This window comes from Triturus cristatus, chromosome 2_2, assembly GCF_964204655.1.
Source record: "Triturus cristatus chromosome 2_2, aTriCri1.1, whole genome shotgun sequence".
Taxonomy (NCBI): Eukaryota; Metazoa; Chordata; class Amphibia; order Caudata; family Salamandridae; genus Triturus; species Triturus cristatus.
In genome coordinates this window covers 332,404,815-332,431,786 of record NC_140582.1, presented here as the reverse complement: position 1 = coordinate 332,431,786, position 26,972 = coordinate 332,404,815, and the positions used below count along the sequence as shown (strand labels likewise).

The 26,972-nt window shown below is 44.0% G+C and overlaps 1 protein-coding gene across 3 annotated transcripts in view; it reads left to right on the top strand.

The window, feature by feature from the left end:
* Positions 1-26,972, top strand: part of GSTCD (glutathione S-transferase C-terminal domain containing) — an 841,775-nt gene that overhangs the window by 549,049 nt on the left and 265,754 nt on the right. For all 3 annotated transcript variants that reach the window (XM_085641409.1, XM_085641407.1, XM_085641408.1), the window contains exon 6: positions 14,115-14,230. In XM_085641409.1, the coding sequence (XP_085497535.1) occupies positions 14,115-14,230 (116 nt within the window). The remainder of the gene's footprint in view (positions 1-14,114; positions 14,231-26,972) is intronic.

Here is a 26,972-nt window from a genome sequence, read left to right as displayed (position 1 = left end):
ACTAAATCAGATCGCATATAAATAGGACACACGTTATGGAGGGGTCAATTTATAAACAGATTTACTGATTATTTGTGGCACTTGCAAATAGGACTCCGCCAAGTGGACACTGTATATCTTGATAAACTTGCACAACAGTGACACGTGACACTTGTCACTAGCACAACAGGTTGTTTTTACAGCCCTTTTTTTAGACATATGATGCTACACGCGATTTCTGAGCGCAGCCACACGAAGGATTATCCTGTGATGAAACACGCTGTTTCTGAGTAACTCATGTCAGTTACTCGCAGTGCATTGATATATATCTCATATACACGTACATTGACGGCAACACAACTTTATTTAGGGGTGACAGCGAACATTGCCGCAAACAGCCGATTGTATCTCTATTTCTATGTCTATTTGTATTTGTGCCAAGTAGTCCTACGTCACTGTTTAGTACTTAACGAAAGGACACTAGTTAATCATCTCTTATATATTTAAAACGAGATGTAATTTGATTGAATATGTAACGTTTCTGCAATTTAATGTGTATTTAACATTAATTTTGACTCATACTAAGAACTTGTGAGAAACAGTATTATTTTCCCACGATGTCCTCTTTCTGTGTTCATTGGTTTAAATGGGGGCACTTTCAGTGTTGTCCCTAACACGTGACCAAGCCAGACGGCGAAACGCGTTGTGTTTGAATAAACAGCAGTTTCTTCAGAAATTATTATTGGTTCTTTTTTGATTCCTGAGAGCGTACGTACTGCAACAGAGTAATTACAATTATGTATATATATGTGTATTACCTACTGGCGGTTGCCAGTAGGTAGTTATAGTTAGGACCACGTTTCCATAGGAAATCCGCAACATTCTATTTTGAATAACTTTGGCGCCGGTCGACGAATCCTCGCGAATTTTTCAAAATAGGTGGGGCGCTCCGCTCCGACCCTGAAAGTCTCGGGGGGATTCGTCAAGCGGGGGCTGAGATAAAAGGGGGGTCCCAAAACGCGTTTTTCCCATGCATTTTTCCATAGGACCTTTAGACAGGGCTACAGCCCGAACGGCTGAACAGAATTACTAGAAATTTGGCAGAGAGGTAGTCCTCAGGTCAAGGAAGTGCCTTTTGTAGGTTTGGTGTAAATCTGTTCAGTAGATTCTGAGAAAATAGCCTTTAAATCAATATATATATCTGAGCCAGCTTACGGTGCGCTTACGGTACGCTTACCGTACGCGTACGGTGGCGTGCGCGAGCGCGATTCTGATCGGCTCTTAGATCTAAGTAAACATTCGAATCGGCCGAAACCAGGAAGCGGCGGCCGCCATTTTCTCTCTCGCACTGAGAGTGATTTTTAAAATATAAAGCCCAAAAACATGTAAAGGGGCTGTTTAGACAGCTCCCACACACATAGCCATGTTGAGGGAGTCCCCAAAGATCCCCCAAGGCCAAAAACGGAATTTTTATTTTTTCGGTAATTTCGCCGAAAAAAAATTATCCACACTCTCTCCACCCCGTGTGCAATTGGCGCCCGAAGGGCACCAATTGTGCATGGTTTATTACACCTGAGATAAACTAAAATATTAAAAAAAAAAAAAAAAAAAATTATCCACACTCTCTCCACCCCGTGTGCAAATGGTGCACCATTTGTGCATGGCTTATAAAATATACGAAAAATTAAAATATTACCTTTCAAAACGAAGTGCATCATATGTCCTCCATGTGCGCACGGTGCGCGAAGCGCATCGTGCGTACATGGCCCATCTAGCGTAACGTGGGCACGCGGTGTGCTACGCGCACCGCGTGCCCACCGTGCGTGCACGGCACTAACTGTGTAAAGTGGGCGCGCGGTGCGCGAAGCACACCGCGTGCTCACTGTGCGCGCACGGTGCGCGAACCGCAATCTTCTGCTGATGACATATGTGTCTTTATGAAAAAAATATTTGTAATATATGTATAGCTAAAAATGTATGGAAGAAGACATGGGCAAATAAGTGTCTAAATACAGTATTAGCATCAGCAGAGGATTGCGGTCGCGTGAGTTATAGTTGCCTGCACTAACTATATCGGGGGAATTTCATTGGTTTTTTATCAGTAAAATTTCCGCTAACTATAACATGTGTGAAACCTATGGTTTTTTCAGTGAATATATATGTGTATATATATATGTGTATATATATGTATTTATATATGTATTTATATATGTATATATGTATGTATGTATGTATATATGTATGTGTGTATGTGTATGTATGTGTATATATATGTACTCTCCCCATGTAATACTCACCAGATATTACTGCATTCTGGGAATTGTGTTTTTTTTCGAAAGCCATAGTGAAGTTGGGACCATGTGATCAAAGGCCAAGCGGACTACCGCCAATGGGAGTGAGCCTAGGCATTTCAGAAGGGCGTGGTGGAGCAGTACCTTGTTTTTAGCCGCATCTGATGAAGGCCGTAAGGCCGAAATGCATTGTACCCGAGCTGTTTTATTAAAGGTCTTCCAGCGTGCCCCTGTGTGGCCTCTACCTCTTTTGAATGGAGTGGTGTACTTTGTGTGTGTATATATATATATAATATATATACACACGTTCGCCAGTAGATAGTTATAGTTAGGACCGTGTTTCCATAGGAAATCTGCATTATTCTATTTGGAATAACTTTGGCGCCGGTTGACGAATCCTCGCAAAATTTTCAAAATAGGTGGGGCGCTCTGCTCCGCTCCTACCCTGAAAGTCTCTGGGTGAATCGTCAAGCAGGGGCCGAGAAAAAAGGGGGGTCCCAAAACACGTTTTCCCCATGCATTTTTCCATAGGGACCTTTAGTCCAAGGTACAGCCCGAACGGCTGAACAGAATTACTTGAAATTTGACAGAGAGGTAGTCCTCAGGTCAGGGAAGTTTCTTTTGCAGGTCTGGTGTCAATCTGTTCAGTAGTTCCTGAGAAAATCAAAAGTAAAATCATATATATATGTGGGCGGAGCCTAACCACACATCTCATCCTGAGATCTGATTGGATGTCAGCACTTCATCCAAGAAGTGTTGGCAGCCATCTTGGGACCAATATACATGATAGCACCTCATTAAAAATCATTGCAGTTAATAGAAGGTTTTAAGACTTTAGTTACATTATAAATCATTTGTTGATGGTACCATACTCATTTTAGGAATTGTGGTATGTTCTAAGGTGATTTCACCATGTGCAAAAGCCTTCTGCTGGGATATCATGATTGAGAGAAAAATATTTTCTCATGCTTTTCCCACAGAGGTTTGGAAGGTGATCTATAAGCTAAACTGAGAGCATATTTTCTGTAAATTCACATTATCTTTCTCAGTCATGTGAGAATGAAGTCTGACATTCTCAGTAAAACATGTACATCCAACAAGGGCAGAGACTGTCAGTTGATTCCTTTGTGTTCTACTGCAGCTTCCCAGAGTGTTCCAAAGAACAACTAGAGCGCTAACAGTCCTACTTATGATAAACGTATGGCACACCTGAAGCCATCTTGCTTGGATTAAAGTGGTAACTCTTAAAACATTTAATTTAAAAAGGAACAAAATGAGGGGGTTTATTTTTCCATAAAAAGTATGATTAGTGCTGCAGAAAGAAAAATTAGGGCACATTTTGAGTGACTTCTCAAATCCTCTTCTATTTCATTAAACAATTCTGACATGCAGACTGAAACATGCACTTTCAATACCAGCAGCAGTTTTCCCTGGTGAGCAGTAGCTTTACTACAGTGATCTAATGAGCAAAAAGAGTGTTAACATTCTGGATTTATGGCAAATGTGTGACACATCTGAATGCCTTCTTGATGGAATCAAAGTAAAAAACTGAAAGTATTTCCTACTGAGGAGACTGCAGTAAATGAGGAAATTAGGAAACTTCATAACAAATAAGTCTCCCAAGATGGCCACCAGAGACAAAAGAGCCCAAATGTAGCCCAAATATCACCCAGATGTAGCCCAAGTATAGCCCAATGTCAGAATGTCCCAGAGTGTTCTTAAAAACAACTAGAGCGCTTACTGTCTTCATTATGACAAAAGTATGGCACACCTGAAGCCATCTTGATTGGAATAAACTGGTAACACTTAAAAAATTTAATTTAAAAAGGAACACAATGAGGGGGTTCATTTTGCCATAGAAATTATGATTAATGCTGAAGAAAGAAAATGAGGGCACATTTTGAGTGACTTCTCAAATCCTCTTCTATTTCATTAAAAAATTCTGACATGCAGACTGAAACATGCACTTTTAATACCAGGAGCAGACTTCCATGGTGAACAGTAGTTTTACTACAGTGATCTAATGAGCAACTAGAGTGCTAACATTCAGAATTTATTGCAAATGTGTGACATATCTGAATACCTTCATGATGGAATCAAAGTAAAAAACTGAAAGCATTTCCTACTGAGGAGACTGCAGTACATGAGGAAATTAGGAAACTTCATACAAATAAATCTCCCAAAATGGCCACCAGAGACAAAAGAGCCCAAATGTAGCCCAAAATCACCCAGATGTAGCCCAAATATAGCCCAATGACAGAAGTGTGCAAAACACTTATTATTTTGTGTTTTTGCAGTGTTATATAGTGCAGACTTGTCAGGTATTGGAGTGCTTTACATGAGCATTGGTTACATCACACAAGAACAAATTCATTTTGGTTGTAGACATGGGGAGACTAAGTGATTTGACCAGAATCACAGAATGTCGAGCTGAAGCAGAAACTCCAACCTGGTCCCCAGTTGCAAAGTCTGCAGTTCTGGAAGTAACACCACATCCTCTCCCCTAAGTGCAACATTTAATCAAGTGGTCAACTGGATAAAAAAACATAAAGATAACAAATAATTTTAAAGTGCTTTGTCGCTATTTGAAAACTTAGAAAATATGTCCTTATGTTAGTCTTTTAGAGCACTAACCATATTTTTGATGCCAATAAGACCCTCTCATATATGTAATTTCTAAAGGAAATGCTCTAGGTATTACAGTTTTGATTACATCAAGATGACGTCAGGCGTTCCACACTTTTGTAATAAATATAGGATGTTAGCAATCTAGTTGTTCATTAGGATACTGTTGAGAGGCAGAGGCCAGGGGCACGGACTCTGAAAATTGAAGGCAGGTAGGAGGGTGCAAAGGCAACAATTTAACCACACTGAGCAGGCAGGAAGGGCAGTGGCAGCACAACAGACTATGGAGGGCAGTGGAAAGGGGGGCAGGGGCAAAAAACCAACAATACAGGACTTGCAAGAGTGGCTGTGGCAATGTAATAGACCATTGTGGGCAGAAGGAAGAGGCAATGATAGTACAACCATACATGCCAACAGACCCGATTCAGCCAGGAAACGTCCAATGTTTTTAAGCTCAAATGGGCTTTATTTGATCTGTCTCCTGTCTACAATCTCCTCTTTTTCAATGTAACTCAAAGGGGAAAATCAATACCCCAGCTTTTTTTCAAAATCTCCCTCTTACCAAGTTCAAAATGTTCGCAAGTATGGTACATTGGATCATGGAAGGAAATGGGGTAGGGACATGGACTTGGATAACAGAGGACAGGAGGGACATGGAGAGGTGCACCAAACTGACCCTGCAGGGCAGGCATCAGGATTTGCAGCAGCACAATACACCACACAGGGCATGCGGGACGGGAGTGCAGCACAACAATCCATAGAAAGCAAGAGGGAGGGGACAGGACCATGCACATGGACAACAGAGAACAGAGGGGCAAGAGGCAATGGTAGCTAGCTGACCATAATGGACAGACAGGAGAGAAAGCTGCAGCATAACAGACCATAAGGGGCAGGAGGGACGGATCAGGGGCATTACAATAGAACAGACAAGCCAGGAGGGAGGGAGTAGGGATCTGCACATGTAAACAGAGGGCTGGGGGCAAGGGGGCAGGGCAGGAGCAGCAAGATAGCCATGGAGGTCAGGCAGGATGGGCACTAGAAGCAAGACACACCATGAAGAGCAACAGTGAGACTGTGATGGCATACACACAGACCATGGAGGGAAGGTGGGAGGGGGTCAGGGGCAGCTAACTGACCACACAGGGAAGGTGGGAGGGGCCGTGGCAGCACAGAAGACCATGCATGGCAAGTGGGAGGGTTAGTGGCAGCACAATGGCTATGATGGGCAAGAAGGAGGGTGCAGGGGCATGCACAAAGGACGATGGAGGATAGAAGGGAGGGTCAGGACCTGTGCACAGACAAGAAAGTTCAGGGGAAGGGGCCTCACAACAGACCGCACGGGGCAGGCAGGAGGAGCAGTTGCAGCACAACAGACCAGGGAGGGCAGAAGGGTGTGGCAGTACAATGGACCATGTGGACAGGAGGAAGAGGATAGGGGCATGGCATGTGGACAGGCAGGGTGGAGGTGGCAGGGACAGGTTACAGTCATCTGACAATGCTAGGCAGGTGGGAGGGGAGTGGCAGCTCAACAGAACTCAGAGTAGATAGGAGTGGCAGGTCCATGGAACATGGTGAGCAAAAAGGATGGAGCAGGGGCATGCACAAAGTCATCGGAGGGCAGGGGGAAGGAGAATAGGGGCAGCAAGCTAAGCACAGAGTTTAAGCAGGAGGTCAATGATGGGACATAGAATTGGGCAATGGAGGGCAGGAGGAGTGGACTGGTACATCATACTAAATTGAGGGCAGTGGCAGCACATCAGACCATGCATGGTAGGAGGGAGGAGGCTAGTCCATGGATTCACACAACAGAGGATAGGGAGGAGGGGGATGGGGCAGCAAGCTAACTGTTCAGAGAAGGCGGGTATTAGGAACTTTATTGTTTTTAAAACGTGTGTCTGTGCGAACTACTTAAAATATGAACAAGTATGCAGCATAATCTCACTTTTATTCAGGAAGAAGAGGACGTTTGTGACTGTGAATCCGGGCTCACTTGGCAGAAACACACCCTGACCCTCCACCCCCTATTGCAAAATGTAATGCCCGTGAAAAGTGTAGGTGAACACAGTGTTATATAGAACATAGTCCTGAGAGCACGATTGAAAATGAAAACTAGATATAGTGTATGGTATAAACTATGCACCAAAAAGTGTGATATAAGATGAACCGGGCGTGAAATATAATATACAATACATTGTGCACAATGACAGATTCATTGGAGAGCGCGAGATAGCACAGACACTAGCGCGTGCTATGCGATATGCGCCTTGGAGTGTAATATGCACAGGGCAGTGTTGTGTAACCTAACAAGTCACTAAAGTTGTAATATAAAATATGTGCTGGGGAGTGTAACGTTGCATATGCACTGTGACAAAGATATGGATCCCAGATTGTAATATGTATGGCATAGCACTGTGCGTTATATCACAGGCATCGAGGAAGGCACGTTAGATGGGGCAATATAACCCGTGCGAAGACAAGTGTGGCATGACATATTCACGGGGTGGTGTTACAGTGCACATGGGCTAGAGAGTGTCATAGCATATGCACTAGCTAGTGGAATACAACACAGAGGTGTGTGGCACTCAGCAGGCAATGGTGGGTGTAACACAGCATTGGGCTCTGCCAGGAGCGCGCTGTGACTCTCAAGTGATGTTCGTCCCCTTTCCAGAGAGTAAAATAAAAAGTATTACACATCCGGCAGTGGATGTGTGTTTTATTAATCGTGAGGGGGGTTTCTTGCATAGTTTTGGTCGAATTTTTGTCAAATCCCCTTTGAATGGCTTGGTGTGCATGTGTATTAAATGTGCCCGTCAATAGCTACCCATGTTTGTATAAATAAACGACAAGGGGGTCTACCGGGATTAGGCACGGTAGGGCATCAGACATGTCAGAGCTTCACTAGTGGTGTAAATACATTCCACGTGGATTCATTGTATGCATAGTCGCCTTTTAATGAATATCACGCAAATCGTCATGGTGATAGGTACGTACGGGTTGTCCAGCATGTCCTAGGTGTGTCTATAAATATATATTTTTTTTAAATAATAAAAAACAGTGGCCGGCCCTGGGGATTGGGGTCAAAAAAATATAATTAGGAGACAGGCCCTGGGGGATGGGGTCATCAGGGCCAATAAATTAGAATAAGAAGGGGAACCACACAGCCCCCCTTCTTAAAAAATTTAAATAAATAAAAGACTGGCATCGTGCCGGAGGCGACGCCCCCTCCTTGCAGCACTCTGCAAACGCGCCCCCTGGTGAGTTGTAAGTTGGGGAATTAATTCCTCTTCAATACTGAGGGTCCCTGAGGGCCAACTAGCCCAACAGGCATCTCCAGTATGCGCCAGGGAGCTGCGCTGCTGACAGGTGTTCTGAGGCCAAGCCCCTTTTTACACCTCTCTGCAACGCAAGTCTGTGGCGCTTACTGGAGGTACCTAGTGGTCTAGTTTGACCCTAGGGACCCTTAGGATTCAAGGGGACTTAATCTCTCAACTTAGAACAGCCACAGGGCGCGTTTACACAGTGGTGAAGGGAGGGGACGGGGCCTGAGGTGACGTGTGCAAACACGCACTATGGCACTTTTTAAATTGGGGATATAATTTCCCTTCAATACTGAGGGTCCCTGGGGGCTAACTAGCCCACCAAGTGCTTCCAGTAAGCGCCACTGAGCTGCATTGCAGAGAGGTGGTCCAGGCCGTGCCACTTTTTACACCTCTCTGCAACGCAGTTCTGTGGCACCTAGTACCTAGTGGGCTAGTTGGACCCTAGGGACCCTCAGGATTCAAATGAACTTAATCTCCCAACTAAAAACGGACACAGGGTGTGTTTACACAGTGGTGAAGGGAGTTAACATGTGCAAAAACGCCCTGTGGCCTGTTTTAAGAGGTAGTTTTAATCCCCCTGCCCTATTATATACTAGGGGCTTACAGAGGAGGTCATGCTAATCACAGGGGGACCCCAACGCATAATGTTCCCTAGTGTATGTAGGTGTTTTCACTGTATTCTAAGTGTCTTTTAACATAGCACTGGCTCTAGGACTGGTTAGTCAGACTCAGTTACCATCAGTATCCGTCTGAAAAAGTTGAGGGTACAGGATGATTTTGCAACAAGGCTTCTTTCTGCTCTTCTTTTTGTTCTTTCTGCACGTTATCCTTCTCCTTGCACTTTTCTTCGTCTTTGAGAACTTCTGTTGCTTCTTTCTGCACTTCTTTTTTTTCTTTCTGTGCATTTTTTCTTCTTTCTTCACATGTCCTATCTCTGTAGGCATAGTTAGAAATTAGCATTTAAAAAACCTTTGAAATTCACAGAAAAAACCATAGGTTTCAGGCATGTTATAGTTAGGAATTAGCATTTAAAAAACCTCAGAAATTCACTGAAAAAACCATAGGTTTCAGGGGTGTTCTAGTTAGCTGGACTTTTCACTTGTACAAAACCATTGAAATTCCCCCGTTATAGTTAGTTCAGCTAACTATAACTCGCGCGCCCGCAATGCACTGCTGATGACATCACATATTACATCACTCATGACATGGTCAGTGACATCACTCATGACATCACTGATGACATCTCAAATGACATCACTGATGACATCACTGATGACATCATCCTTGTGATAGAGTGGCAGACCTCCTCTCACCCTAATATAACCTTTGATACACACATTCAAAAATAGAGACTACAATTTTCAAAACAATGGACATACCAATACCAGTTACAACAACCTCTTCAGTAATTCTAAGATCCACATACACTCATTCACCAACAGTCCTATACAGTCACTCATACATGTACTCACTCATCATATGTACTCATACACCTATACATCCTGTTACACAATGCCACTCATCCATAGAGTTACTCACACACATAGTCACTCATGCTAATAAAGAATCAAACATACATTTACTTGCATATACAGTTATAAACACACCACCACACTTACTTCTACGGAAACTTACACATACTTTGTCTTTTAAACAATCACTTATAGAAACACATACTTATTCATACAGGAACTCTTTCAATCTCTCACTCTCACATATACTCACTTATATACACCAACAGTCACATATACTAGTTAAAAACATATGTAGTTACTCATAAGGACACTATTGAGACAGTCATTCACTCACTAACACACCCATACACACACTCATCCACCCATACAGTCCTGCACACATGCTGTCTTCAACACATACAAACAGTGAGTCACTCATTCATGCAACTATGCACTACGTAATACCCCCCACCGAACCATGCAGACACTCAGACTGATACTCAAAAAAACAACTAATAACCTACATAGACACCCATGTAGCTACTCACCAACCCATGCAGCCACTTATACACAAAGTGAGAGACTGATACAGATATTTACATATTTTAACCTTACTCACTAAGCCATGTATTCACTATGATACACTTAATCAGTCAGTTACACAATCAATTTTTCAAAAACAAATCATCCATTTAGACACTTATATACCCATTTATTCTTCCATCGACCTTGAGATATACATATATAAAGCATATTTAATTTTCAGAAAAACACACATTCACTGGATGATGTCATCAGTGATGTCATCAGTGATGTCATTTGAGATGTCATCCGTGATGTCATGAGTGATGTCACTGACCATGTCATGAGTGATGTAATATGTGACGTCATCAGCAGTGCATTGCGGGCGCGCGAGTTATAGTTAGCTGAACTAACTATAACGGGGGAATTTCAATGGTTTTGTACAAGTGAAAAGTCCAGCTAACTAGAACACCCCTGAAACCTATGGTTTTTTAAATGCTAATTCCTAACTATAACATGCCTGAAACCTATGGTTTTTTCTGTGAATATATATATATATATATGTATGTAATGAGCCCGCCCTGAAGGACTGGGGGCCCCCAGCAAAGTGGTGTTTCTTGAATGTATGTTTATATGTATATATATGTATATACATATATATATATATATGTATATATGTATACATGTATATATATATGTATATGTGTGTGTCAGTTAGAGAGTATAGTTGCAGCTGGTTTAATGTCTGAACATTTCTATATCTTCCATATACCTATTTTATCCCATTCCTTACATGTCCACGTTTTGTCAGCCCTGGCAATCTGTTCTCCAGTGTTGTGGCCTAACAGTGTACCGTCCTCTCCACACTGTATCTTTCTTGGCCTTCTCACCCATCACATGCCTGTCTGGTCTCATTGCCGGTTTATCTATGGGGACAAATGAACATTAGCTAACCCCAAGTAATAGTGTTGCACATTAGGCAGGCCATCCCTTCCTTGACTGTGCTTTTGCATAGTGTCAGCAGGAAAAGACGTTCTGCCAATGCAGAATAGGGAATACCCTTCATTGTCTAGATTCTTAAACAACCGTTTAGCTACTACATATTGGTTATTCTACAGAATGTATAAAAGTGTTGGCGTGGGAATTATTATGTTGTGAGTGTCGCTTTCCTCAGAAGCAAAATGGACGGTTCTTCCAGTGACATGCCTTTGTGTCAACAACATTTTGAAGAGGACTTAAGTTGTCAGCATAGAGTTTATTTGGGTCTTTTGAGAAAAGACCCCAAGGTATTTTAGGTGGTCTTTTTTTTTTATCCTCAAAGGCATGTAAATACGTGTGTGAGGATCCCAATCCTTAAGTTAAGAGGGGAATAACAGTGACTTTGGCCAGTTTAAGCGGGAGCCGGGGTACTGTAATTATTAAGTAAATATCGGTCCTAGTCTCCCTAAAGATTCACTAGGGTCTGATATGTATAATTAAAGGTCAGCTGTATAAAGGGATATACTCTTGTCCCAGTCACAACACCAATTCTATTCTCTCACCAAGTCATCTCATGGCATGCATTTGGAAAGCTGTTTCCGTGGCAAACGAAATACGGGAGAGTGGGCAGCCCTGGCCTGTCTAGCAGTTGCAGCCGGTACGGAACGGGGGTGGCAGGGAAAAAAAGAAAGATAAATTCACTTACCTCAGTACGCCATCTCTCCCACGTCATCTTTCCTCCGCTCTTCTTCCAGGAAGCACCCAGGCTCCCCTAAGCCAATCACAATGCTGCTGTCACCATGACAGCAGCGTTGTGATTGGTCTGAGGGCCGTGGTTCAGCGCTGTGCAGCCTGTGCATGTTCTCCACCCAGGCTGTTACAGCCGGTGGAGAACATGCAAAGTGTGCATGACGGTTTGGTCGTTCCAAGACGGCGGCCGAACAGTCATGCGCACTTAAGGTGCTGCATCACTCTTCCCCCCTGAACGACGCAGGAGCTCAGCCCCCCTAACCTGGCTGATACTAAAAATAAAATGGTAATAACTTCATTTATTATCATTTTATTTTTCCTTTAACACTGCTCCGAGTGGAGCTACGCTCCTTTGCCTTAGCAGAGGCGCCTCCACTGCTGTCTGGTTCTGCCTTCCTGTTCTGGGGTCGGTGCCATTGGTCCGAACTGTTTGAAGGGGTTCACAGTACAGTAGTTTGACCCAAGAAACGAAATATGGCCGACCAATACCCCTCTTCTTTTCTAGTTACATGACCAGAAAGGGTCCCTTGGTTGGGGTCAAAGGCTTTGTTAGTGTCGAGTGATACGAAGACATGCGATTCTAAGACCAATCCTGCGGTCTCCTATGCCTTTTAATTGTCATTTAGTTAGCTTTTGATTCATTCCACAGCGCTCTTTAGCTTGTATAGCTGTGCTTGATTTTTTTCTAGTCATTCAACACAATTATATTATGTTTTAATATGTTTTTGTATACTCATAAATATTATGAAAACCACACAAAAAGTAAACAACACTAGAGCCGCTGTAGTAGCTTTTAAGCAGTAAATGCATTTCTATTTGTTTTCATATAAAAATACTAGTGGAAACAGGTGGCAAGCTGAGTGTTTTTATTTTTTTAATGTGGCCGAGTTTAGTTAGCACTTTATTGACCACACCGTGACCAAGAGCGCGCGTAAATGATTCAATGCAGACCAAACCCTTCACTGCCTCCCCTTACGCCTGTACCACTGGGACTGAACTGGCAGCGGCTGAATTGCACCTTTTCAAAAATAAATAAATTAATAAATGCTGAAAAAATAAAAGAAGACATTTCGGACTGGGCTATAATGCTTCTCTCGGTAACAGCAGATACTTGGAATGTTCTGCTGCGGTGAAAGCCTCCTCAGGCTGGCATGGGTCCATGTGGTATGCGGGTCTCATCTCTGACCAGGTTCACCAGAGAAGTGAAGCGGGCTGGGGACATTGGTGTAGGGTGGTGCTCGCTCTGCAGCCCTGCACCATGCTATACGCCTTTATCATCAGCTGATTGGGTGCCCTTATGTGACTGTAAATATGTACTGGTTTTCGAAATGAAGAGAAGACATTAAAATTCAGGTTAGAGTGTTGTCACTGAATTGAGAACTTTTTCTTATACAGGACACAGACTAGACTTAAATATGTTACACTTTACTTACATTCTTGACCGAGTTTACAATGTATTTGCTTGAATTTTATCAAATGTTATAACTTTGCTGGATTTATTGTCTTCATGTAAGATGCCATGTTTCAGGCCTTCTTTGGTTGATTGTGTCATAAATGCAAACTCCTCTTATTCACTATTAATCAGCTGCCGCATGGCAAAACTGAGACCCGTGGTCAGTGCCCAGTAGACACTGATTGTTCTAAATTGGAGGTCAAACTAGGCCTGGCTTAAATTTTAATTATACCGGAGTAATCAGAGTATCTCTTCTGACATGATATTACAGAAAATTAGAGAATGACCTCTGTTCACATGATTTACAGTAATTTAGACCAAAAATACCTACTGCAAGAGCACAAGAAAAGAGCGGCTACTGCTGTTCCTGTTCTGTTGCATTTAGCGCTATTTTCTTATCATAAATAATCCTCGGGTCTATTTTGGGCATGAGGTTGCATTTTGCACTAAGCAAATAGAACTAAATACAGGGTTACTCTCCTTGCATACTTCCGCATAATGTTGCATAACTTTGCTGTAATTTTGCGTATCTACGCTACAGCAAAGTATGGGAGTTACACCCACCCCTAGGTAAAACCTCAAAGTATCTTATACTCAAACATTGCATATAAAACAACATGACAAAATCAGGCACGCTTGTATAGCGAATTTTCAGTACATATGTTTGCAATAATTCATTTTTTTAAACGTACCCATCACTCCAGCATGCCAATCAAGATTATGTTTTGTGTTTTCTTTTCAGGGAACATGTCCGGTGAGCGTGCGTTGAGAAAGAAACAGCAGCTTGACAACCTTGTCTCTGCAGTGACCAATCTAGTCAAGCCTGGTGACGTGATAGTGGATTTTTGCAGTGGTGGGGTAATGTAAACCCATATTTTATTCTGTTAATAGTCAATTGTACTTCTGATTTCATTGCTTCATTCGCAGCTTATTAATGAGAAACACCGATGTAAAGGTTGGTGTACCAGCAATAGAAAAATAATGTAAACGTTTTGTTTATATTTAGTATGTTTGATCGGTGGCGGCTCCTCCATTATGGCAGAGGAACGTCGCACCAACCCCCCGCCTCCCCGAGCAGCCGCAAAACTTTGTTTATTATCATTTTATTTTTAACACAAACAAGTCTTGGGGCGTGGCCAGACGATAACAAGCAAGAGCGGGACTGGAGTGTTTGTCATTGTGATCAGTGCAGATTACGGTTTGGCTGGTTGTCTCAGGCCAAACAAACCGCCATGCTCACTGAGCTGTCTCCAACCCTGGTTGCGTTGCCGAATTGGAGACAGCAGGCACAGGTTCCCAGTCTCCCTGGGAGTGCAAATTGAGGGCACTCAGGTCAATCCTGATGCTGCTCTCATGCATGAGAGCAGAATTAGGATTGGCTGCAGGGGAGTCCCTACCCCCACCTCTTTCAGCCACTCTGCCCTGACACTAGCTGCCACTGAATTTTTGGTATCATGTTCTAAAGATCGGACCCATATCAAAAATCCCAGGTATTACAAAGGAAATGTAAGGATGCTCCAACTTGAAGTTTGGGCAGATTCTAGTGTACTGGAACTGTGCTGAGAGACCTCAGATTAGCCGTAGTCCCACCATGGAGGAGACAAATCACAGAGGGTACTGTAAGCACGAGTCTTGTGACGTCTATATACACCTCTCGTTCCATCCTTGTGAATATGGTGCTAAATATCTTCTTCACTCACTTAGATACATCCAGTACACTGTGTTAATTTGAGGTACATGTCCACAGTTCGATAATCATAGCAGTAAAATCTCAAGCTTGAGGGCCTTAATTAAAGTCCTTGGCCCTCAAGTAGAGTTTGGTGGACATAAATAATTGTGCGCTGATCGCTCATTTATCAACTGTGCAATGAGCAAGTGGTTGTTATTTCTCATGGAGACATACCAGTAATGCATGCAGCTGCTGCCTGTGGGGTTTTCCTCAGTATGTTCAAGAAGAAAAGTGTCCCAAATTGTGGTGAAGGGGGTGTAATGTAATTTCCCACATACTTCAACTACTGCATATTGGAGGGGTTCTTGGGCATGTTGTGGTCATCTTTCAAGTTAGTTTCTTGAAGGGGAACCTCCTGAGATTGTGGCGAATTGTCTGCTCTACATGTGATGAATTTCCCTTTCCTCCATTAGGTGGATTTATGTTTTGTACATGGCTCACAAGATCTCAGAGTCAGCAGAGTTTCATAGTAGAACTTCAAGCAAGCAGTCTCTTTTTTGAATTGGCGGTAATCCCATTTGTGGGAATTGGTGAAGGGAATTGGTAAATCCATTGTTTTGTTTTTGCAGAATTTTCATTACCACCTATCTCCAAATCAGAACCTATGTGTTGTGACTCTTGCACTCGTGCTACACAAATGATGGACGGCATGCTGAATAAATCATACATTCACCCCCAGTCAAAAGATCTGTGTTAGAACCATCGTCCTTTTTCTCACCATGCCACCCCAGTTTAGACCCAGCCATATGCGAATCAGTCTTGACCCTGTGTCTCATGGGAACAGTCCTGACCTAACTGCCAAGCCAGGTCCTCACTGGACCGGAAACAAGCATCCTGGGACCGGTTTCTGGGTATTACCCTTCATCAGCCAGGCTAGCTTTAATGCAGTAGCACAGTCAAAAGACCTGGGTTAAATCCACAGTTCTTTTGCCAACCATGCCACCCCAGTTTAGACCAAGCCATAATGATGGATTTAGGCCCAGATCTCTGTACTTGGGTGAATGTATGAGATTGTTCTGCATTCTGTCCATCAATTGTTCTTTTTGCATTTGTCACCCCGAGTGGGACGGGTATGCCCAGACGTGGGTCCCATGCTCTCCATGCCACTGGAGTCAAGCTATCCTGGCTGATGAGGGCTGAAAGACCAAAAACGGTCCTAGGATACTTGTTTCCAGTCCAGGGAGGACCTGGCCTAACCGTTCGGGCTGGACTGTTCCCATTAGGTGCAGGGTCAAGACTGATTTGCATATTGCTGAGTCCTAACTGGAATGGCATGGTGAGCAAAAAAACGATGGATTTAGGCCCATATCTCTGTACTGTGGTGAATGTATGACAGCTTGAGACCAGTTTAAATTTGTGAAGGAGGGTGAGCTAGTGAATCTCTTCTGGAGGACCACCAAAAGATTAAAAGGCAAAAAATGTCAAGTTCACAATTTACTAGAATCTGTCAGCTTCCGGTTAAAGCAGACACACTCTGGTAAGAGTTTCGGATGATGTGTGTATGAAATGAAAGTGCTAGGTGATAGATGAGGAGAGGCCACTTCATGTGAGCTGTGGCTGAACTTCCACAGGACCCTAAACATCAGACCCACAAACTGGTATCTGTGAGAATTAAGGGTTGTTAGCCATGGTTGCGTTATCGAAGCGCTAAAGCCCTTCTGAGAGAAAATTCATTCAGAACAATACAATACAAAACAATACAATTAAGAATTAAAGAATTTAAAATGGGCAAACAAAAATAGCAGCACTTTGCCTAAAACCCAAGTTACTCCTCACTGGTAAGACCCAGCAGGTTGAAATCAATCTGCATTTGCTTGTGTTCCTCTTCAGTTGAGATGTGGCCTAGCAGTTTGGTCTGGATAGTTACTATTGCAACAAGACCAAGGTTGGTTCACATATAGTTAGTCACTGTCTATAGCGGCACAGTGAGAAAAAAACATTGCTCTGGGCTATGGCTCAGAGTGATTACCAGTAATTGAGATCAAATCAAACTCCTTCTCACTGATGACACAATATCATTCTGAACCTAATCCCGGGTTACTTGTTTTCCCCTTCAGTGGGAATGTGGCCTAGTTTGCTGCACTACTAGTATTTACTTTAACTATCTTTTATTTAATCAAAGAGGAACATTGTGCATACACCCGCCAACAACCCAAACTGGCCAGTGGTGAAAGCTCAGTCAGGATACCCAGCCTAATGTATTTTTTGTCCAAGTAGATGGGTAACTCTGACTGCACCCATGTGCATACTGAGAACACTATGGATGGTGGGGACAGAGAAGGCAAAAAGAATGACATTGAAGCTCAAACATTGTGCCAGATTAATTCCCTCGTGTCTGCATAGAACTTGTCTTCCAAAACCTCACTATCTATCACCAGTCATGTGGACTTCCTCCTCCTTTCTTTCAAAAACACCTTGGCTTCTTTAGTCTGTTCAAACACATGGCTTAATTCTGCAGATGCCACTCCCAGCTTAACCAGATGCTAGAGGGACTCATCCAAACCCAAGGTGATGGGCTCCCAGCATTTTCTATCTATCTGGGTATCCAGATTGTGGCCTCCAAAAATTTGAATTCTTTCTCCTCCAATGGTAGCCAATTTCTTCATTGCAAATTCTTTCAGGATTTTCTCTAGATCTCTTGGGCTGCCCACCTTCACCTCAACTGTTCTTGATTCACTATTTCCCGTCTTGCTCTTGGCAGGGAGCCAGTAGGCTTCTGTGACTCTACTCCAGGTAAGGTTCCTGGGGAGAGGACCTTGGTGTCTAAAACTCTCTCCATGTGATCATGAAGTATGTTACTCCTAGTCTCCAAAGGGAAGCCCAAGAAAAGGCTGTTGGCAGCTTGTCCTCCATGTATTCGAATTGGGATTTCAGGTAGACCAGTGCTGACATGGCTGCAGCTTCAAAACTCTCCATGTTTCCTTGTTGATTCTTACACGTCTGCCACTGAGGATTCCAGCTCTGTGATCTTTGCCGCCACTCCCTTTAACTCTGGTTCTGCGTCAGTGAGTCATTTGTCAAGAGAGTTTACAGTGGATCTGATGGAGGAGACCTTTGTTTTAATGCCTGATGTTGTTCACTGCTGTTCCTGTAGAGCTCTACCATCATTGTTTCTTCTTGTGTCTGATCATTATCCATCTCTCTTCTGAGGACTTGCTGTACTGTAGTAACCTCTCTGAGTCTCCTTTAAGATTTATATTTAAAAACAAAAATCAAAAGTCTCACCCTTATTCTTGGTTTTCCCCTCCTTTGGCGGCATCTCCTTCATTTGCTTCCTTCAGGTTACTTATCATTCTGGTTATTTTCGGACAAAACAGCACAGCTCAGTATCTCACAAGGCCAAGCTACTCCAGCAGTCATTAGCAGGACTCCTCAAACAGTACGTCTCCAAGATCTCCTCAGCTACTACCACCCTCTTATTCACATTTTCTCCTTTCCACAGCCTGTTTGTGGAGCTGCCCCTCACTGGCTGCTGTGCCTCACAAAAAGCATCTAAACTATGGCACTTCAGAGGCTTTCAAGTGACAGCGATTCCGCTTTTTCTCTAGCAGCACCTACTTAGATGAGCTTTTCACTACCAAACACTCATTGACAATCAAGCACCACCTTGAATTCACTAGTTTCAGGATTATTGGACCTCTCCAAATTGTCACAGTGTCAGAGTTTCAATGGGTCCATAACCTTAGACGTCAGTTGAAAACTATCCCCTTGCACCTCCTGGCAGTTATGTTGTGCACCTCCTTCCCATGCTTCCACTTGGGGCCCCAGAGCTGGATCCTTGAAAAAGCCATGGGAGAACACGTCTGCTCCCATGCCCGCTGGCTTCAACACCCCCAGTATTACTATTTGAGCAGGACCAAGTCTGTTTTGCATATGGGTTGGTCCATGTCTTTAGTGGCATGGGGATCAACAAGCAGGGAACTAAAATGAGACCCAAAGTAATTGCTTGAGAGTATTTCAAGCATTCTACCTTGTGCTTTTTGATTATCTCAGCAACATGTAACCGGTATGGCCAAACGTGAGTCCCATAGCTCACATAGCCATTTTGAGGGGACATGACCTAGAATTTAAGGCTGGGCTTGTTCCTATTGGACCAGAAGAAAGGCTGAATTAAATATGGATGATCCCTATCTATAGTTATAAAGTGAGCAAAAATACAATACACTCTTTATCTTGGAGCAGGACCAAAGCTAATTTGCATTTGGTTGGTCTCAGTCTGTAATGGCATAGGAAGCTGAAATTGATGGTATGGAATGTGGCCCAGAGTATATGAATCGCAGAAATTAGTTTTAGTATTCTGCCAATCTCTTTCAATTGAAGTATACCGCTAACCGCTTTAAAAAAAAAAAAAAAAAGCAGGAAGTGGTGGATGCGAGGAACAAAACTAAATAAAGACCAGCACAAACAGAATTAATCAGGCAACAGTCCAAACTTCACCAAAAGATAATTAAATGGTGACCTCCTGCATAATGAGCTGCCACCCCAGGATAGGATCTTGTGAGGTTTTGTACGTGCATGCATACCTTGCTTACATTTAACTTGTGACTTGACGACCTTAGACAGACGTGAGGGAAAGATAAATACGAAATAGGTCGCACACTGCTCGTCATACCAGCAAATAGCCCCATAGAACTCTGGATAATGTAGTGGCAGCGGTGAGTACACCTATGCCACGAGTATGTCACTATTATGCCATCCCTGGACACGTGTTTCGAGGTAATTGCCTCTCGTCAGCAGGGAGCAGGTAAGTATGTGGGGTGCCGAATAGACTGCCAAAATATCAAAGGTATAGTACCTCTCACGGCGCGCAGGTGCGGAACCAAGGCTCGTCAGCCCAAGTCGCTCGAGAGAGCTTAAATGCAAATACGAAATAGGTCGCACACTGCTCGTCATACCAGCAAATAGCCCCATAGAACTCTGGATAATGTAGTGGCAGCGGTGAGTACGCCTATGCCACGAGTATGTCACTATTATGCCATCCCTGGACACGTGTTTCGAGGTAATTGCCTGTCGTCAGCAGGGAGCAGGTAAGTATGTGGGGTGCCGAATAGACTGCCAAAATATCAAAGGTATAGTACCTCTCACGGCGCGCAGGTGCGGAACCAAGGCTCGTCAGCCCAAGTCGCTCGAGAGAGCTTAAATGCAAATACGAAATAGGTCGCACACTGCTCGTCATACCAGCAAATAGCCCCATAGAACTCTGGATAATGTGGTGAGGGAAAGATATGCGAGGTCTAATATACTTGAGAACGAAGGTTCCTAATCAAGAATTTATGAATGGATTATTCTGATTTTAAATGTGTCTGCGGTCTGCTGCAACAAAGGTTAACAAGCATTTGCAATGCAGTAGGTCTCGCATTTATGCGACTTTGTGGCTTTGGCATTGTAAATGACAATGCCTTTTATTTATGTTTTGGTTTTTAAAACATAAATAAAAGTCATTGTCATTTACAATGCTAATTGCTTACTCTCGCAAATGAAAAACTATTGCATTGCAAATGCTTGTTTGTTGTTAGCAGTTTGGATTTTTGCTGTTTACTTGTGCTTGCTATGTACTGTGTCTTGATGGGGATTGGCTGCACCAATAAAGCTACTTTTAGGTATTATGTTTGTTACAATGAGAAGCCGGGGCAGGCGCTGCTTTAGATGACGGTAGAAGGAGCTATGAAGAGCTGCTTGTTCGTGTGGCGTATTTAATATGAAATTGTGGTTTCACAACGCACCTCAGAAAGGTAAACTGCAGTGCTCTCTGTTACATGCACTTAACCTTCAACAGTACCTCATGCAACCTTTACACTGTGCTTGGAGGGACATGGGATCGGACTGACAGAGATGATGCTTTTAACTCAAGTATAAGTGTTGAACCCTGTGGCAGTAGCGGCTGGTGTCAGGGAAAAGTGGTGAGGCAGCGCAGGAGGTGGGGGGGAACGAGACGGATGAAAACAATAGTTATAGCACAAAATAAAACAAACCTAAAAGAACTTACCTGCCGCCCGCCGCATCGCTGCTCTTCTGCTTCTCTGGCTCCACTGCAGCACAGTCTGAGGCACCCAGACTCCCCTACGGCCATGCCAGACACTGCTCACATGCTGCTGGCAGCATGAGAGAAGCACCGGGACTGGCCTGAGCGGCCGTGATTTGCATTTACAAAAGGTAAAACATGTAGCTGGTAGAAACAAGCTTTAGTTATTGCCAAAATCTGCGAAGTGTAGGAAAGTTCAGTGTGTAAAAGTACCCCTAAATTATTACCTTCACATAGATTGAGGTAGTACTCACAGATATTGGCTGAAGTACAGTATACCAGAAGTTCACTTTACTCTTTCTTGGGAAGATTTCAGACCCTAGGCCCTTATTAGGAGTTGCCTTCTATATTTCGTTATGCGTGATAACTCTCGTTACTACACATACTGGAGTTATGAGTGTTCCGGCTCGCACCACTCTTCCACCATGATCCCCAGGTGAATTTAGACAGGTTAAGCATGCAAATTCCGTATACTACTATCCAAAAACCCTTAACTTTTGAACATGCTCTCCAACTGGTAAGTTCAGACCGCCTCAGTGTCCGATTTTAACGGGTGCGATCTGATTATCACATCCGATAATGGGCTACTCGTAGCGAGGTTCTTAAAGAGACCACTGATGTTCACCCACCACTGGAACATCATAATACCCAGTGCATAAAGAAGATGAGCTGTTAAATACTGAACAGGACACAGACTTGCCGGTAAAAGGCAGTATATGGGTCACACTGGGGCTGGTGATTGCAAAGCGTAACATAGCACGGCTGTGGGGGGCGGGGGCGCCGCCGACACTTGGCGCGTGGAAGAGAGACATGGACTGGTGTATGCTGCGGGAGAAGATAGTGTATGTCTCGAGGGGGTGCCCCGGGAAGTGGGCGGCGATCTGGTCTCCCTGGAATGCTCACCGTGGTAACATCTGTGAGCCCCCAACCTATCCTTCCCTTGAGGAAAGGCTAACCCAAGAACGTGGGGAGAATTTACGCTCCTGATCTGTTGTGCCATGTTAAGAGATACGAATGTCTAAGAGTCCAAAGTTGTGCCACTGTAACGCTAAAAGATCTGAAATTTGTAAGTGACCGATATGTTTTTTTTTGTTAATAAAAAGATTTAAAAAAAAAAAAAATACTGAACAGGAGGGGGAAGTGCACAGATCCATGCAGCAATTCGTAAAGGACTAATTCAGTAGTCAATATTATGGGCCAACGAAATGCATATGCTGGGACGAACCTGACGATGAGCTACACAATGCCACCTATGGCTGAGGATAATCTCTGGTTCCATGCCATGAAAGGACAGCCCCCACTGGCCCGAGCTCAGCAGAAACCACTAATGGATCCCGTTACCATGAAGGCGGTATCCCGCAGCCAGCCCGGTGCTTCCTAAACCGATCACCCCAGAATGAGTACCTGGATCTGAGTCTACTCACCGGTGTGTCGTGGGGCAGGCCTCTGGCCTGGGCGCTCACTCGTTCGGACTGATAGACTCGCTGGGGCACGGCCGCTGGTTTCTCCCAGACAACCCGTCACTTAGTTCAGAGTCGGCATCTCTGCACTCCGGAGCAGGTGGCCGCCCACCCTGGAGAGGCGGGGCATTCAGCAGCTAAGCGCTAGGCTTAAAGTATAAAAATAATAATAATAAACAGAGTGCGGTGTCCCTGAAGCAGGCACCGCGCTTTGAATTAAAGTTTTAAAAAAAATCACCCAGCGGTACTTTGCTACTGGCAGCCGCTATTAAAGTGAAAGCACGCTCTGTGTACAAATAATGCCAGTCATTGTCCCGCGAGTGCTGGGGAGGAGGGATGGTTTGGCCACTATTAAAGTAAAAGCACTCCGCATAAGTGAACGCACAATGCAAAAATGAATACGCGGCCGGCCTTGCCAAAGGCGACTGAAAGAAGCTGTCGCCATTACGCGAATAAGAAAAAAAAAGTGCTTACCCATTAGTTAAAGGAGACTGTATAACGCCGCAAACAAAAGATCCAGTCTGGATGGGCCGTCCAAAAAGGAGACCGGGCAGTAACAAATTTGGAATCGGAAGCCAGCGTTTAGAATAAACGATGACACCGGCCAATAAGAATGATGGGCGGGGCTTCAACTCCACTTCTGAAATCTCCTCGATTACAATAAGCCTCGCAGAGCGAGCAGCGCATGGGCGTTGCAACACAGGTCTGTGAGACCTAAAAACCAGGATTTCATGAATGGAATATCCTAATTTTAAACATATCTGCCGTCTGCTGTACCAATCACCTGGGCGACATGAGGTCCAGGCTTCTGTCAGAGCTGTTAATGAGCTGTACACACTTATTCATACTAACTCCACGTATGACACATATAACAATAACATGAAGACTGTGAGGAATTGGATTGTTGATTGAAGGGGTTGTGATACCTTCTCAAGCAACAGCCACAATCCTTGACAGAGTGAACCACAGAAAGCACTAAATAAACCTCTTCTTAGCCCTCTGCTAGCATGGTACAATGGCACTCAGGCTTATTTTTGAGGCAATATGTAAAGTATTTATGCAGCACTTAAACAGTAATAAAGTGAAAATGCAACACAAAAAAATCGTAATAAATTATTTGATACCAAAATGACAAAAGTCCAATCAGTAGAACCAGAGATATGCAGTTTGAAAGATTCAGGTAGTGCGCCTAAATCACAAAGCGCCACTTGCGGTTATCTGGTCGTGCTGAACTGGGGGAAAGTCAGAAGTTCAGGCAGACTGTGATGCAGTGTGAGCCAGATACAGTGACCAGGTTAGTCCATCTGAAAATGTTACCTTCTCAAAGTCTGTCACAGAGGGTGAAGTTCGTAGTGTAGGAGGCCACGAGGAGCAGGGAGCGTGTCGCAAATGGTCATTGCTGGAGCTTCGCGTTGGCGGTCACCGCGGGCTATTGCTGCTGTAGTGTGAAGGTCAGATCTCGCATTGCCAGTCACCACTGGAGGTCACTGTAGCATAGTTTACCAGAGCTTCACATTGGCAGGTGGCAAGCTCTCAGCGCGGTCACAAAGAGCCTGAAACTTCAGGATTTCTCCTTTGTGTTCAGAGGAGTGCACTCTTATGCCAACCAAGGGCCCAGGACTGGGGAAGCGCCTATTGTGGCTCAGGGACTCGCTCTTGCAGAGGCCAGCAGGGCACAGGCAGGTCCAGTTGCAGCAGGCCAGATGAGCAGTTGCAGGGAGACCTCTGGAGCTGGTTATATTCCTGTAGCTCTGAACAGTCAGCTGACTCTTGGAGACACTTCAGATAGCCTTGGATAAAGGAAGCAGGTCCAGTCTTCCTTCCCAGACAGCAGGGCATTCCTCTGGCAGCAGTGCATTACTCCATCTGCAGTATCCACAGGCCTAGGAGTGTACTGAAGAGCTTTATTCTGAGGGTCCAATATTTATACCTGGTGATAGCTTTGAAGTGGGAGAAACTTCTAGATTCCCCACCTCACATCTGGTTCTATAATTTCCTTACTTCCTCCATCCTAGCTCTGAGAGGTCTGCGGCAACAACAGACTAGTGTGAAGTCCTTTGTGAGTGTGCTGAGAACAGCCCCTTTGAAGTGCAATTGTGGTAGGTGACAGCTCCACCCTCTATTAGGTCAGAGATGGTCCATCCTGCCAACACCTATTCCCCCTTTGTATTACTGTCCGGGAGGAATACACGAAGGCCAAATGCTAACCACATGATAGAGGCTGCAGGCACCAACTTATTAGAACAGGACAATGGCAACTTTCTAAAAGTCAATGAAACAACACGAATGCCAGACTGATGTCCTTTCATACATCATTCATTCCTGAGATCACACACACGTTATGATCCACACCAATGTATTATTTTTTCTGTTTTCTTTTTCTTTTGATCTACACTTCTTTCAAAACATATTTTAAAAAATCAGTTTATCAACACTCATTTAAACAAGCGTGACATTACACACAAGGGAGGACATGAATTACGTATACAAATATAAATAGAGAGAACAAATAAATTGTTATATTCTTCACAACGAACTGCAACTGTACAGAATTTTTTTTAAAAACACTAATATAACAGCCTAAGTTCTGTTTTTTCAAAAAACAATTTGAACATAGCCCACAAAATTACTTTAATTGTATAGAGCATACGTGTTTCTGAGTGGGCTAACACCAAACAGTGCCAATATTGGGGGCTGAGGGAAATCACAAGTCCTTGAAAAAATATCATTTGTTCGGAGCAACAGTATTATGATGTGAACACACTTGTTTGGATAAATAATGTCGACGTGTTTCGGACCCCTTTATATTGACTATTGGGGTTCTCCTCAGGACTCGGAACGCTAGAACACTGAAAGGAAAAACATATATGAGGAAAAGTTGTTATAAAAAAAGAACCGAACATTCTGCTATCAACTATCCGTACAGTATCATCCACTCATCCTCTCTAAGTTACCTTTGTTATCCGCGTTGTCTTAGCTGAACCAAAGATTAGTTCTCCACTAATTTGAAAAACGCCAGACACCTGCATTGAACAAATGTTATATTCACGCTACGTTGTATAAGAATCAGGTCTATAGCCAAATCAATTGAAACAAGCATTGGCATAGCCAATAGGGACCTTATAAGTGTTTAGCGAGAGCTATTGCCTTTGCCAGTGTGTTTAAGCTATGGTGTAGCGTATTGTCTGCTGTGCAGTACATTAGAAAAGTTATAAGTGTTATAAGCATTTTTGTTACCTTATATATAATTAGGATGATATTATGTATAATTGAACAACTGTATTAAAAAAGAAATAACATAAAAAATGCTGCAACGCATGTCTAATTTCTAATTGTATCCTATATTTAACCTGGAAAAGTCCACATGCTTTCAACTGGTAGAGTCTCCAGATGAAACCCAGATTCCGATCTCGTAATCCTGATGGGTCCAGTAGTGTGGATATTACCCTTGCTCGTGGTTTGCCTTGAAATGGGCTCGCGGTTTTAAAAGGCAGCCTATGCGTCGTCTGTTGAAGAGCCGGAAGTGCTCTGTTTGGATGGGGTTTGCAGAGGCTGGGCCGTGCACGGCGAGTATCAGCTGTTACTCTCACGCCGAGATAATCAAAAGTAGATGCTGTGTTCGAGCATCCATCGTCTACATTGCAGGCCGACCTCTGCCTCGCACAGTCTCAAGAGCCATAACTCGTGTGCTGCCATAAGTGTGTGGAACAGGGCTTAATTTGTGCCGGAGCTTTCCGGTGCTTAGCACCGGCACCTAATTTGCAGGGCCGGGTCTACACACATTTAGTGCACATAATTGATTTTAAAGTAATTTACCTCACTATGGCAATTGGCAGTGGCACATGCAGTAGCATTGTCTGCGGTGGTGGCCCAGCAGCCGGGGCTCAGTGTTGCCGGCCGCCCAGTGGGTGACGGGCGTGCGGGACACTGGGCAGAGCTGGATTTGATCTTCTGCGGGGGTTGGAGCTGTGCGCGGCAGCAGGCGCTGTTTTTTTCAGCACGCACGCGCATTCGCTGCATTGCCACGCCCACGCCCCAGCATACCCGCACGGCCGCACCTCACCCACCACCGAGTGCCGAGTCATCGTGGTTCAACGGCCGCCAGCAGCAAGCGCGACTGGCCAGGCCGAATGGACGACGTTGTTGAGGCCTGGAGTAGCCGCTGCCACCAGTGAGTACTGCTACTGGCCATTAACAGCACCAGGTGAGTAGGGATGGGGCAGGGGCGGCCGGGTCTCCATGCGGAGAGGGTGCATTCCAATGATTTTCAGCTGTTTAATAAGGACGTTTCACTAATTGACTCTGAAGGGCGTGTGCGCGTTATTTCATCACACATATTGACTCTGCCTTGGGTTCTAGAAGTAGCACACATCACGAGGGCCAATTATC